Source organism: Rhopalosiphum maidis, chromosome 2 (genome assembly GCF_003676215.2).
Source record: "Rhopalosiphum maidis isolate BTI-1 chromosome 2, ASM367621v3, whole genome shotgun sequence".
In the NCBI taxonomy this organism is placed as follows: Eukaryota; Metazoa; Arthropoda; class Insecta; order Hemiptera; family Aphididae; genus Rhopalosiphum; species Rhopalosiphum maidis.
Genome location: NC_040878.1, coordinates 75,042,662 through 75,059,873, shown reverse-complemented (window position 1 = coordinate 75,059,873; position 17,212 = coordinate 75,042,662). Strand labels below are relative to the sequence as shown.

General features: G+C 25.4%; 1 protein-coding gene across 2 annotated transcripts in view; it reads right to left on the bottom strand.

Moving 5' to 3' along the window:
• Positions 1 to 17,212, bottom strand: part of LOC113551963 (intraflagellar transport protein 172 homolog) — an 89,635-nt gene that overhangs the window by 1,024 nt on the left and 71,399 nt on the right. For both annotated transcript variants that reach the window (XM_026954573.1, XM_026954574.1), the window contains exons 29-30: positions 15,514 to 15,720; positions 8,352 to 8,576 (exon numbers count right to left, since the gene is read on the bottom strand). In XM_026954573.1, the coding sequence (XP_026810374.1) occupies positions 8,352 to 8,576; positions 15,514 to 15,720 (432 nt within the window). The remainder of the gene's footprint in view (positions 1 to 8,351; positions 8,577 to 15,513; positions 15,721 to 17,212) is intronic.

The following is a 17,212-nucleotide window of genomic DNA, read 5'->3' as shown; positions in this document are numbered from 1 at the left end:
TGTACAGTTAAATAAATCCCGGGGGTGTAATGGCCCCTTTATCATTCTCTCTGCAGTTAGTGTCCTGTCTATATGCTATGTGGCGAGCATATCCACTAATACTAATACTATATAGGCGAAAATAAATAAACTATAATATAATTAATTAAAAAAAAAAAATGCACGAGAATGAGTTAAATTAATTTGGTACATCTCAGTGGCGTTATTTTAGATTTTTAAATAGATAACGCAGATAGGTCGAACAAATTAAATTACAATATTGAACACGACGACTACAATGGTACTGAAAAATTAAAAAATTTATAAATATCGTATCTTATAAACTAGGTATAGTCCATGGATAAATGTAAGAGTTATTGTTTTGATTTTAAAATAAAAATTATTATGTCAGTTGATAAAAATTATTATTAGAACGGACAAATAAAATTATAATATTATGATATTGCTGTAAGAATGTCCATTTATTGTATCTGTAAGTACCTATACTTACTAAATGTGTATCAATATAATGTCCGTGTCTTCATTTGACAGAAAAAGTAGTATAATCAGCAGGTTATGTTTCTTCAAGCAACAAACACTCACTAAATCTTATACAGGTACGCAACGTTTATAATATAGGTATTCAAAATTCAAAAACTATAGTAAAGTGTGATTGTCCACCGTCATATGACCACAATGTTTATTTAATGTGATAAGCAACTCAATAAAGGAACACGTACTTAGCTACTTACCTATAAACAGTAGTGTCACGATAATCCGAACGGTGTCGAGTGTACATCACCCATTCGCCCACATTCTATTATTATACTTATATATAATTTAAAATAATTAAAACAATTTTAAGTTTAAAATACTAGACAATTTTGTAACAAAGTCATAGGTAATCCGAATGACCTCTTTCCCCAATTTCCTTCAGACTACCGCGGCGCTACTGTATATTATACTAACACACACTAAATTTAATATTTTATTATTGAGGTATAATTTCCTACTACTTACCTAATACTAAATTCTCTCAAAATTATTAAAATAGCTAGGTATGTTCTTTCATCAACAACTGTGGCCTATATTGGAATACTTTTAAAATCTGACAGGAGAAAATTTCCATCTACCCCCCCCCCTCTAAAATTACGCCACCGGTCTTTGCGTACAACATTTTGAGGTGTTTTGGCGTATAAGAGTATATTCCACCATTGTGTACGTTTATACGTTTAGAGAATTTTATTCTTAAGTCCCAGTTATTATATTATAAGTTATTACTTCCATGCACCATATGTCTTAATAAACTAAACTGTATGTAGTTTATACAATATTACATTATTATAATGTAGCATTGACTACCCCGAAAGTGGGATTCATCGATAGACTTATTATAATGAATATTTTAAATCAAATTGATATCATTACAGACATGATTGCGAAGGACAAAAATATAGACCCTTCTGGAACGTTTAATGAAAATTATTTATTTATCTGTTTTTGGATGACGTTATGACCCACTATAGTTATATTCCTACTTCTCAATTGGTTGCCACCAATAATTGTTGGCATGGATTGGAAATATGCTCCGTAAAAAATGAATGGCGGATAAGCTAAGTGTATACCTATTTAAAACATGGTTATAATTAAATCGATAATGGTAGTTATTGGTTATGTATACCTACGTATATTAAAATTAGCTTAATATTATAATATGAATAAATATAACTAAAGAAATTTGTATGTAGGCCCTGTTTTTTTTTTATTATAAATTAATATTTACCAATTAACTTCATTTAATTGTAATTATTTAGTTATACGTATTATATTTTAGCTATCTTTTATCGATTACGTACCTACCTAACTATTTATTATATCTACTATATAATATAAGTAAGTACAATAACCTATAAATTATAATGCCTAAATTGATTTTATGATAAAGTTATTACACTGAAAACAAAATACACCGCAAGTGATGTATCAAATCTGCCACATGCAGATCTCTCATTTCAGACAGATTTGTCCACAAAACGAAGTGCACCACGGATACTGATAATTTTCCTGTGAACTGATTGAACCAAGGTACTAGGTAGTATGTCAAACCGAAACAGCACCGTATTTTCTGGGCGAAGTCGGATAATACAGCGTATTTATATATATAAATTACATAACAATATAGTCCATAATGCAGTAAAAGAAAACGGAAAAAAATATATTAATTACAAAAGACTTACATCAACCATTTAAGTAAGAAACAAAAGTATGCACTTATATACCATGTAATTATTACGATAACATTAAATAACATTAAAAATGTTTAATTAATTTTTATTACTATACCACGATTAACAATGACATTTTGTAAGAGTCTCGGGTAATTTACCCTGGATTCTTATAACCACTCATTTTTTTGGAAAGTTCAATTTAAAATAGAATTCGTTAATTTTCATTTTAATATTTTAAGGTTAAACATGTCCACGTGCTCAAAAGATGTCAGTGCAATATGCAATATTTGTAATCCTCAGACCCACGTACTACATAGGTAAAACGCATTCGGGTTAAATAGTTTTTATGTTCTTTGAATAACCTTAGAGTAAAATTGTCTATTACAAAAATTATAGGAAATGAATATTATTTTTGATAATTTAAGATTTCGGTTTTATATTGTATTATTATTCTACTTTGTACTGACTGTAAAAATAAAAAACAAAATGTAAATTCTTAACGAGAATTTAATTGTTTTGGGTCAATATTTAGATAAATCGATATGTCATAGGTATCCTGTTGAAAATATTATTGTCTATAATTTTTTTAATGTAAGTAATATAACATTAAAAAAAAAAAACGATTTTATGATAATGAGTCTATATATGTTGCGCGTGGGCCTAAAATAGAAAACTAACAGTGAACTATATCCTCAGAACAACTTTCATTTTTATTTTTATTATTAGTTTATAAATATTATGAGAAAATTGAACGATAAGTTTCCCATTATCAATTTTAATTGAAGTTGATTGCTTTATGGTATGTAATAATTAAATTATACATAATAATAATTATTGTTTATATTATATGCAAATATGTACCATTATACTATTATTACTATTTACCATTGCAATAAAATGAGTTATAAAATAAAATACGTTACTTGAATAAATTACGAGTATAATCAGTCATTTATTGAAATACATATTATAATATTATATCATTTTTTGTATTTATAAAATATTCAATCAAACCTAGGTAATTCTAGGCATGTAGGTACCTACCTAAATATAATTATGAAACATTTTGAAAAATAAGCCGCCCGCTCCAGATAACATTTAAGACTATGATATAATTTATTTGCATTACAAAAATTAATCAAAATATTATATCTACATTGTGGGGGGATGCCAGGGAGTCTTATAATGTAAATATGCATATTAATCCAAACGCCGATCGTATATGATATGACTTGAATTATAAGTGTTCGAAAACCATTTTTAGGTTTAATATGTATTTCAAATGTCATTTTTAGGACATAGGTACATATTTATTGTTTACGAATTACGTCGTTTGTGTATTATTTATATAAATGTTTATATTTATTGTTTTATTTTATCGGTATATGTATTATCATTTTATGAAATTGTACATATATTATACATGTATTATAATATAAGCATTTCAGTCGAGTATAAAATTATTCGAACCTTTGTATCTGGTATTCCCTTAGCTGCGCGATAAAATATTATTATGAACATAAATATACATATGAAATCAAGTAGGGGAGGATAATTAAACATTTTACGTGAGCGCAAAATACATTTCATGTAATTATTTCAAAGCATAATTATTGTCATCGTCAGCAGATCAATGAATAATATTATAATATGTGTAAACTTAAGTATCTCTACAGCAAAATTATTATAATTTGTAACGTTTTTAATCGTAAGTATTAAATGTTCAATTAATTAATATTTTCTTGACGTATGAAAAAAATGAACATTTTTTTTTCTTATAATCAAATTTAATATTAACGAATAAGAGAGTAGGTATCATATACCTACCGCTACCGTACTATAATGTATATAATAAATAAGCATTAAAGTAATTATACACAATATATTACATATTGATTACATTATAATTATTCGTATGTATATAAGGCCGTAAGGGAACCTACATAACTCAAGTGATTTATGCTATAGTTGCGTATTTAGGAATTTTTCACGGTTATAGAGTTTCCGAAAATTTACTGGACACAGTTTTGTGGGGAGTCTTCACCCCAACCATAGATGCAAATAGGTGGATTGAGGGGATTAAGCGTCCAAAAATATATTTGGAAAATAAATTAAATACCTAGTCACGAAAAATATTATCTTCAATCCCAAAAATTGGCTGAGAACGGTATACTGCAAAATTATTTCTAAAACGTTGATCCTTCCAACATTAAAGAACATATCGAAAATAAAGAACATTATTATAGGTATATTACAAATATTGCTATTTGTATATTAAAATTTTAAAAGAAAAAACATCTGAAAATAAATTTAAAAACTAATATGTGTACTTATTAGGTATGTAAATTAATGTAAACTTATATATATATTATAATACACTAACAAATATACAGACTTATAAGTTTCTCTACTAACTTAGAGAATCGTAAAGAAATCATACTCCCTCAAAGAAAAATATGGTCCTAAGACATTTGAAATTTTATGTGAGTACAGATAAACTGATAAACGATAATTATAATAAGTGTCAAATAGTTTTTACAACACTCATCATTCATTGTAATATAACGATTAATGATAATTATCTTATCATTACTTTTTTTTATTTAGGGTCACAAAGCCGCATAATATACTGCGGGTATTGCAGTAAAATGTTGCTGGAAAAAATTTAACTCTATCGCAGCAGCATCAGTGCTCACCAAAGAAACCTAATTTTACCACCACCAAAACGCCTTTTTTATTTCTTTATCATAAATAATAATATTCATGCAACCAACGTATTTGTATATATTATTTGTGCATTAACAAGTGACAAATGTATTGTGATATTACATTGGATTTGGATATGGATATGGTACGGGACGTCTTCAATCTTTTTCAAAATAAGGATGTAATTTGAGATATATAAAAAAAAATATGTAAAATGACTTATAACATAGTTTATAATATGACATTATTTTCTAAATGCCCAACCATATGTATCTAAATTCTTAATACATTTCTTGCACGCTCCTATACAAAATCTATAACGTATAGCCAATAGTTATTAATATTATTAATTATTATTTAATATATTTTATTATACAACCTGGTATGAACTACATAATGGGCACTATATCTATGATGTATTTAGTGTTACGAAAATCGAATTTATGAAAATTGTATAGTCAATATTCATGTATACATAATACATATAGTACATACATATATTATAATATATGCATGCGCACGACAATGACAATGACAATTTAAAACTTACGAACAGAACGGGTTGGCGTTTGAATTGTAGTTGGCGAAACGTTGCATCTGTAGTGCGAATGGCAAATTCCCAAGAGCGAAAAAAGGAAATTTATGTACCTACCTATTTTTGTTTTTTGTTTTTCAGAAAAGTTCAAAAGTACCATCTACTTTTTACCATTTCAATTTTGATGAGACTTTAATCGTATTTTCAATTTTGTTCGGGTTATTACATTCTTTTACCAGCAGTAGTACTTAATATAATACTAGGTAGTATATATACTTAACGATGAATTTTCAATCGGTTTTTTATTAGGTAGGTAAGTACGTACCTTACATACCTATGTGTACATGTATGAAGTACACAACTACAAACTACAGTAATTTCTATTAATTTACCAATTAATAATACTTAAGTGAACTTTAATTATTTGATTCTAACTGATATTTTAACATTATTTTGGTTGTTAAATAACATTATAATAATAATTCTATTGTCTTAACGTTTTACGTCAGTTTAAAAGTATGAAAAACTCTGTTTGAGTATACTTTCATTAAAAAATGGTGGTTTAGTGGAAGTACTCATATAGTATACATAATATAGATATATTTTAGATATTTTACGAGGTAAAATTTTATAGCTCTCAACTAAACACACAGGACGATAAAAATCTTTTAAAACTATTTATAAAAGGTAAATTATAGTTTTTCTTTAACCTTTAAGCCTTAAAGCAAAACAGAATAGTTAACTAGTCCATCCTGTAGAAGTAATATTTTTATAAACATTTTTTTTTAAACTCAATTGAAAATTTAATGTTGTTAAGGAAAAATTACCTTTAAAAGAAACATTTACAACCACCCAGGACTCAGGGGTACTACAATAATTAAACTTTTATGTTTAATATTTTAATCTATTTTGTTTTATTTATATAAAATGAACTTTGGTGAGAAGTTTTTAATATTTTCGTTCATTTAAAAAATATTACCGATTGAATAAACGTAAAATTGGAAAAAAAATGTTTATGTAAAAGCTAGTAACGCTTAGTTAACGTCAATAACAACGTTTGTATGTTTTTGTATTGTAAAAACAATTTATATATTGGTAAAAAAAATATTTGTTTAAAGACCAAAATATCTTTGTGATATTTATTACATACTTATTTGATTTTTGTTCAGCTGTAAATTTATAGATACAATATAGAACTTAAGATACGTTTAGAACGCAATCAATTGTTTGTGGCATCAAATAGAAAATTCAGGTCAGTTCAAAGCATTTTTCTGACTTTGATGATAACATTATATTATGTAATTATTTAAATAGTATATTTATTAGCCTAAACTATTTTTCTTGAGAGTATTCGAATTCAAATAAATGTATGTACAAAAATATAGGAACTAGGTACGGATACTATGTATAAAATTTAACTTATCATCTAATGAAATACATCAAACAAGTATTTTAATATTCATGCAAAAATTCATTTTGTGATAAAATGTGATAAAATACATTTTGATTTATCTTAAAGTAACAATAAATTTTTTTTTTTAATGAATACACATTTTTTTTTATTTGTTATTGAGAATATTAATTAAAATATTTTAAACTCTCATACAAAATGTATACCTTAATACTTAATAATATTTTAGTATTTTATAAATTGTAATTATATACTAACGTTTATTCAAGTGGTTAAAAAATAAAAACTGTAATTCATATCAATCCATGAATTTTAATCATTAATTGTTCGTAAGACATTCTTTTGCGCATTTATTTTTTTATTTTTATTTTTTATTTATTCGATTGCAATCGAACCTTAAGGTTTACGGCCCGTGAGATCGATACCCGTCCAAATGCGTGACACGAGTCCTTATTAAAAAAAAGAAGTAAAACGATTTTTGAATGGCGGAGACAATACGACGATTGTCGTACTTTGGACACTGACAGCTAGTCGACTTACATACCGAGTTTTTATAGGCCACTTTATATTATTGCCTTTATTTCGCTTTTCCTATTTATTTTTTCTTTAACAGATTATTATTAAACAGAGCATGATGTTATTTCGTATGGGAAAAACTTCGCGTGACATGACAAATTGTTTTATAAATTAATATAGTATTAAAAACGCATACCACTTAAAATTAATAGAATATAAAAGTATATGTCCGATAACATTATGGCTTATATTGTAAATTAAAACACGGTTTTCTGTAATAGCTATGATGATAAAAATGCACATTTTGGAAAAATGAATCGAAACACGTAAAGAAACTGACTCAATGGCAATTATTACGGTAGTGTTAAAATAAAATTATTTTATTGATTTAATATAAACGAGTGAGTCCTTATTTTAAGAGATTACAATGTACTCGTACCTATAAAGCAAGTACAAAATAGACTAACTCAGTTAATTGAAAGTTTAGGACCATGGTTGACAGATCAATGTGACTTTAAAAAATTCGACTACTTATAGGTATTTAGTGAATAATTGTAACCCTTGTTATTTTGCCCAAGTGGTGTTGCGAAAGGTTTAACAACTCGTAATTTGATCGAAGATCATCGGGCTGAGTGGTTCTATAAGACGTCAGAATATGTTTCTGTATTTATGAAATATTCTAATTTGGTTAGTACGGAAATAACAGTGCTAAAATTTAAAATGAAAAATAAAATAAAAAATGACTAAACAATAATTTGAAGAGATCCATTTTGATAGAATATATAGATTTTATTTATAATACAATTAGTAGTATTAGTCTGTGTGTACAGTTCAGAAAAACTGCTTGTCATACACAATTGTAGGTATGTAAGGTGTTAAACGTATCAAATTGATAATCTCAACCTTACAGATAATAATTAAAATACATTTAAGTGATTGTACACTGGTATAAATATACAAGTATCTGTTTTTTCACCTGACTGATGTCTCGGTCCATGGCGTTTGTTAGAATCCATTCTCTTACTAGTTCATGTTGTTCGTTTTCAACGTGCATGGTTTGCGGTAGTGGTACGTTGGTTGGGAAGTCTGTACCTTGCAAGTCTGTGTCGTCGATCATCTCGTTTTGACCGTCCGCTATGGCATCAGTGATGTCCAAATAATGGTTCAGAAAAACGAATGCCTCTGCATTACGATTGCCGTCCTGAAACGGAACGAATACATTTAAAGCACTTCAACACGGGGAACATTTTTCGTATAATAAATAATTTTAATAATATAGTCATTGCGAGTTAACAAACCGAATGAAAATGGCATAACACAATTATATGATGATGATAATAATAATAATAATAATAATATGCTGTGTGTACGGTGTACTTGAGCCAATAAGTATGTAATATTTTTTAATTTAATATATTTTTATTGTAACTACAGTATCGTGACCATTTGGGATTTTAGGAGTGTCACAGTTGTCTTTGAAGTAAAGAAATAATTATTAACATTAAATAGATAAAAAAAAAGAAAGTTATGTCATATCTATTATAGTTTAATAAGTATTCAACTTATTAAACTTAAGGTATAATAAATATTACTTATAAAAGAGTTTAGAGATGATGATGACATTTTTTAGTATTTTGATCAAAATGTTTGCTGCCAACCACACATTTTTAGCTGTGCTTATATTGGTTAATCTTAGCTGTATTAATTATTTATAAAATAAATTTACATTTAATTTATTCTACGCAAAATATGCATGATATATTTACACATACACGTATCTTATTGTGTAAGTACACAATAACTAAGGTATAATGATAATAACTCAATGGGTAAATATTTTATTCTATAAATATTTCCCAATTTATTAATTGTACTAAAATTACTTTCTGTAAAATCAATACATTTTAATTTAAGTTAATTTGAAAATATGATTTGTAAATATAATAAAATTGTATATTAAATTATTAATAGCGTCTATGTTAAATTTAAGACAATGAAAATACGATTTGTAGTTTTTGTTCTAGAAGTAAAGGTATTTTCCCATTTTTGCCTAGTTTACCTAGTAATAGTATAGTAAGCAATTTGTTTATTATGAAAAACTACAGCTCAATCTGGTCCACTGACCATTTGTTGACGGTAGCATTTTATTTAAAGGTTTTCATAATTACGGAATTCTGTTATAATGCGTTTTATGTAAGGCAAATTCCACGTAAAAGGTTCATTTTAAGTTATTATATTTTATCCATAAGGAGATTGATTATGACATGACATAAGGTAGATATGGACATAATGGTCGATACAGCCATACGTAATCTAGTTATTGCTGGTATTACCTTGGTATTATAGTACATACTAATATACTATTATAATCAGACATTTTACATCCTTAATTGTTTTCGGAGCATGTGTTTTCTAACTTAATCTACATGTAGCATCTTAATAAGTTTAAAAAATAAAGGTAGGATTGTAGGAATAGTCAATATTGAGAAGTAATATGGAAAAAAATATGAAATTAAATCAATCATTTGTTTTTCGAAAATCTTGATATTTTAGACTTAAGTGAGCTGCGTTTAAAATAATTATTAAAATGCAACAATTTTCCAATTGAAACTTAAAATACTAATTTTCAACCATTATTTTCCGGCTCACATTTATTGACTCGTGAATTCACGATAAAGTAATACAATAATACGTTTGGTAGTTGTGACTATAATATAGTAATATAGATATAGTCGATATAGGTACGTGTTATTTTTATCGAATACATTATTTATACTTGATTTTCATTAAAAAGTTTATTATAAACTTGCTTTTTGAGATAATATCATTCAAATATTTTGTAAATTAAAAAACTTATTTTCATTTTATTATGTGTTTCATGCTTATTAATGTAATGTTGATGAAGATTATTTGATAATAAATAAATGCATATTGGCACATGAGAAATATTGAAGATGAGTGCTAAAAATGAGTTCTAAAATTGTGTTTTAAAACTAGGTGCCGATTAATTAATGAACCTTTAAGGGAAATGAGATGAACATCATCGGTTAAAATCGGCCGTTGTTATTTTAGACGCGAAACGGATAACGTTCGTATACAGCAGGGGTGGCCAACATGACTATGTACGCGAACCACATATATTAATGTAATTATATCAAGAGCCAAATTATCTAATCTGTACTTTTATACCACAAAAATAATAAAGATAGCTAACATTCGATAAACATATAAAATTATGAAATATGAAATTATAAAATAATAATAAAAACATTTTTTTTTTTTTTTTTATAAATGTATGCAAAAAAAATTTAAATTTTGGTTTTTGTAAATAAGACTACGAGCCGCATACGTCGATAAAGAGAGCCGCAATTTGGCCTCCCTTAGTATACAGTATACTACACTATACACATAAACATAATACATATTTATATTTTATATATTATATATATACTCCTCGTATTATTATTATTATTACCGACCTACCCATCTACATTGTTTTCAAATGTATACGAATAATATATTATATACATACAATATGTATACGGACCTATTATTATTATTACTATACGCCACGTAGCCAATTTGTTGGTGCTAAATGCGCGGGGATTAATATTGTTATTTATTCAAGAAAATTACGTTTCCAGAGAAGGGACAACGTCTTTTGACTCGCAAAGTCGGGAGTTTTATGTAAAGAGATGATGTATCATAGAAAATAACATTTCATTGTATTACACACAAAGTAGGTAGGTAAATAAGTTAACGTTACCGACCGTGTCTCTCGCGCAGTCGTTTTTTTTTTCGTTAACCTTTCAACCCATGTAAAGTGACACACCCTTCAACGTATCGTCCATAAGATAATGTATTTCACCCAACTAAATACGTAAGTTACAAGTTTGTTTTTTAATTTTAGCACACTAAATTATTACCGTTGGTAGTGAAAAGGAAGTATTATTGTATACATTTTATACCTTCTTATGAACAATATGGCTATTTTGGATGTAATAATTTTTTTTCTTTAAATTGTTTAAGCACTGTCTTTTAAAATATTGAATAATAATAAGCCATTTTAATTTTAGGATAGTTTTTTCACGTTAAGTTAAGTATTATGATCTGTGTGAAAAACTAGCATGCAAACATTATTCTCATAAACGACATTAACGGTGTTATTAATTAGCCATTTAGTTAACAGTTATCCGAATTCTTATCCGTTAAAATGATATAATTTTATAATAAACATAGTGTGCGTCATGTGTGATTTAAATATTTTTACTACTGGAAATGTAAACATAATATTTATGTTTATTAGTTGTTTAGATTTATACAATTTATGTGCGAAATAGCTGTCTAATATATATACTAGGTACTTGCATTAATTATTGCAATTATTTAACGATAAAATATCGTACTGTTTTGTTTCCGTGAAATAGATAAATAAATTAGGCGATGAAAATTATTCAGTCATGTTAACTAACTAATTAGATAATATTATATTATTCGACTTTAAAATGATTGAAATGTTTTTAAATTTTTGCTTCGTACTTTTTATGGTGATAAATTGTTTTTAGGATATTATGTTTTACTACAATTAAATTATGAAGCATACATGTTTACAAATAATATTATATAAATAATACAAAATATAATAAGTATTGTATTTTTATTTTTTATAGGTCAATGTCTTTAAATCGATTAGGAGTTTTGTTAAAAATGATCACCAGATGGCTTATTATTATTTTTACTATACAGCCAAAATTCGAAAAATCGGAATTGGCTCCATTATTTGATATCAAAAATGATCATATTTTAGATTTTGAGCGGTAAAGATAATGTATTGATTTCACAATGATGTGTATTTTTTTTGGTGTTATCACTTTATGGGGCTGTACAAATGATTTAATTTTTAACTTTGAAAGTAATTTATAGTTATAAATTGAATGTATTAGATTAATTTTAAGATATTACCTATGAGAGTATTCAGACAATTTAAAACTTAAAAGTAAGATGGTATTGACTCAAAAGTTAAAAATAATAACAAATATACATTATTCTAATAATAAAATAAATGCAATGTTTTCGAAAAATATTAAATCAACATCCCATAATACCAATAGTACAATGAATTATTTTAATAGAAATATCAGTTAATAAATCATGAAATATACTTCGTGATGTAGGCTGATAGACCATCGTTGTTCAGAATAATTTTTTGTATACAACAATATATAAATCATTGAATTAAAATTTAACATATTATCCATTACAGTGACCAACTTCTAATGTATAGCAGAGCGTCAGAGCAGTAAATCGACGCACCTTAGAATATCACGAGAGGCTCCGTACGTCCCCAATTTAATTCATTATTTCAATGAAAGATTTATACTCTAATACTTGTTTCTTATTTTCTTATAATAATCAAAAGATCAAAAAAATAAATAAATAAAATAAAAATTTATTTTAAAGTAATGATGTAAAAATAAGCAAATCGATCTAAGATGATTGAAAATCCGCTATCCTTATTTATTAATGGTCAGTTAAATCAATTTAAACCAGTTGATTTACATAAAAATGGGCTGAAATTTTTTTCACTAAGTTTATTTTTTGGAAATGCTGATAATAAATTATATACGAAAATATCACCGGTAAAATATTTTAAAAAGTGGTCGAGTTGATTCACAAATTTTTCAAAACATTTTTATAAAATCTCTTAAAAATTCCAATTTAATATTATGCCTTTTGTGTAATATTTTAATATAATTAAATATATATTATATGTTAAATTATATAAAGTATTGAAAATACAAATTTAATGGTATAATATATATTTTTATGGCTATTATTATATTTGTATGAAAAGTTTACAATTATAAGTATTAAAAAATACTATAAACTTAAATATGTACTAATACAAACTTGTTATTCTTATGATCTTATGCGGAATAAATCTCAACATTGCTACTAGTAAAATGTTATATAATATAAAACATAATATGTGTATGCTGAATTCATTATTATGACGATGCATCTTAGCATATATTTTAAGAAAAATGTATTTGGTATGTCGGTATGATATTCAATGGCACAAAAAAAGTAAAACTTTTCTATATTGATAAATATTATAATAATACCAATTTTCATCTACCAGCATAATAATAATTGGATATTTTGAGTTTTAACTTTTATAAAATGTATTTACTGATATGTTATATGTATAATTGAGAATTGTATAGACACGTGGGGTTACGATGTAAAAAAAGTCCTAGACGTTTCGTTTCAAAATACTTGTAATACATTATTGTGCAATGCATATAAAGAGCAAATAAGAGTTATCTACCCCGTTGACTATTATCATCAATTCCAAGTTTAGTAATATCTGCTTCTTCTACTTATTTTAATTTTGTAGAATATACATGTTTTTTTAATTTATTTTTACCAGTAATGTTATTGTATTAACTGCTAATACTTTTAGGTTTTTGTTTATGAAAAAGTTTTTAACGGAGTGATTTTAAGTTAAAATAAACTCTAAGTTATTAAATAGATAAAAATAATTTTTTAATACTTATTATAATATACGTGTTTATGCTTAAGCCTTTTAATCACCTTAATGTTTAGTTTAAAAAAGTTTTTTAGTGTATTTATGAATTTATGATATTTTATTCTTCACTTAAGGTACCTAGCAATTAATTTAATGTGAAAGTATAATAATATTGTAAAGGTGATTTATTTTCAATGATGAAAAAAATTATATTATTTATGCACTACCCACCCACAATTACTTTTGACCAAAAAAGTATTTTATAATAATATTAGCACTAACAAAATGCATACTTGAAGTTGGACGGCTTCTATTTAGAGCATTATTTTATTCAAAACTTTATTAAAATAGTAATATGTTTCAAAATGTATTTTTTAAATTTAAAATTACTGAAGTAGGTATACAGATTATAATATAATTGTAACGCAAACATGTATTTATATTTTGTATCGATATAACATAAATTATTGTTTTAAAATAAAAACTTAATGATAATTTATTGAAATGATTAAACGAATAATAGAACTGTATAATATAAGGTAAAAATTATGTTCGCCATATAATTTATATTTTTATCATACACATAAGATTAATTAATACCTATTTTAAACAAACAAATAATATTATTAACTTTAACTTAATTTACACATACATATAATTTTTTAATTTTAATTAATATACTTATTATTGGGAATAATTATAATGCCATGTTAAATGATTACCCTTAAATAATTCTTTAATCTATTTTATAGGCAAATAAATAATATTTGCATAGTTAAATACGATTAATCATAATGTTTTTGACATTCAAACTTACCATAATTTGTAATTGCTTAATACGATAAGCAAAATATTATCTGTTGAGTATTAAAATTATTTGGTATAGTAGATATATATGTTGTTTACTCTTGAATATTGATATACAGTGTAAGACTACTCAAATAGTAATTTTTAATGTTCTCATTTAGAGATCTGTCTATATATGATATATGATATATATATATATATATTACACATGTAGATAAATGATTCTCGTTCGTTATCTTGTATTCTCTTTATGATTATAAACCTGACCTTTGATTTTGAATACTATATTAATTACTTTGAATATCACGTTACACCTCCTTTTCTTATTAATATAATGTCTAATATGTACGAAGGACATAGTGAAAGCTGTAATTATCTAATGCGCAGTGGCTTATAGTTATTTTGAATAAAAATAATATGACGTAAATAAAGCTCAAAAATGTTTTTATTTTAATGCAACGTGACAATTAAAAATCTAAAATACTACTAATAATAATAATTATAATATTCTTAGATTTTATTTAAATGATTTTACGTAGTACCCTGATAGTCGCAAAAACCACATTATTTGATTTTAAGTATATAATTTTTTCAGTAATACTTCTCCTTATAGTTAAAAAAAATATCACTATCTTGTATAATAATATTAATACTATAATACTTTACCAGTTTAAATTATAATTTGATTGAAATAATCACGAGTGTTATAATTTCTTCAACCCTCAGGATTTGAGTAAATACACACTTAATATTATATTGTAATTATCATTACCCCATTGTTTAATTGGTCTTTACATACGCGAACTGCAATTCCTGCTTCGTAGTATCCTTTATCTGCTGGAATAATGTCTGTGTATCTTAAAAGAGCAACCAACAATTTCACAACCAATGCGCTGAGTGACGATATTTCACCAAAAGCACATCGCATGGCGTATAAATGAGATATGAACATGTACTTTTCGAACTCTTTCCAAATTTCTGAATTTGGTTGATTGGTATTCTCCATCTAAAAAAAAATGTTATATTATATATTACTAATATTGCTTAACGCGGATATTTTCAAGCATTTGTATGTACATTGTGTTACGAATTAATCAATAATGTACCGTTTATTTTCGAAAATAAGAATTATTTAATGAAACTCATGTATACTAAATTGGCTAATATATAAGTACGATATGTCACTGTAATTTCAGTATTCTCAATTAAAAATAAAATAAGTATCAAAGTATTATTTTACTATGTTTTGTCATTATATAGAAAATAATAATATTTAACTATACCTTATAATATGTGGTTTTTTTTTTTAAATATATAAAATTAATATTAAACAGCTTTTGTGCTGCAGAGCAAGTACTAAACTATTTGAAATATACATACGACAATAATACTTGCTAAATAATTATGCAAAAGTTATTTAAAAAACAGTAAAGTTGTGATTTTATAACTGAAACTGTAAATTTTTGTATGTTTTGACATAGAAATAATAACAAATAAACTATATACATTTGAATTTATATTATAACTCCATCTACTCATACATATTTTTTAGAAATACTTCTTTGAAAAAAAATATATAGAGATCTAATAAAATGAAAATATGTATTACCGGCATTACCACATAAAGAGTGTAAATTCATAGAATACAAGTCTATACTCGTACATTTGAAGTTTAAATTATTATATTATGATCTTTGTATGTTTTGTTTTTTTTTTATTCAAATTCAGTTGGATCTGTATTGCAATTGAGATCAATTTGAAAATACATATTGTGAAACAAAGGCCTTGAATTATTTATGAACTTTGGGAGATCAAAATTCCCATGAGAATAAGGTCTGTTTTGTAAATATGGTGCATTTTTACAACGTGCAGCATAATATTTATAGGTATTGTTAACTGCTATCGTCGCAAGACTATATGCTAAACCATTTACGTTAACACATCATAATATGTGTTATAAATTGTAATGAAGTAATAGATGAAAACATATATTTGAATAAATGTAATGTATACAAAATATTTTGACGCGACGATTTAGTTAAATCAACAACAAAAAACTATAGTAAGTTATTTAAAGAAATTCCATTAGATTGAACCAAAGTCAATAAATATCAGCAAATTATAATTTATTATAGCTATTGATATAAGTATTTTTTTAGGAGTATTTTATTTTTATTAGTTACATTAAAAATAAAGATATTAATGAATATCTAAATGTTATTATGTTTTGATAAGGCGTAGTATGATGATGTATTTAAGAATGTCATTAATAAGAAAAAAGTATATAACAATGCCTCAATGTATTATTAATAATAATAAAATAATAGCTACTAAAAATAGATCTTACGAAACAAAACTATAACATGTACATACATTTAAATATTTAACTAAGATTCTTTAATATCTATTGGCATTGTTTTAGTTTTAAGACGATGTTTATATTATATAAATAAAAACGTAAGGAATTATATAATTTTATCAACTATTTTTGATATAAT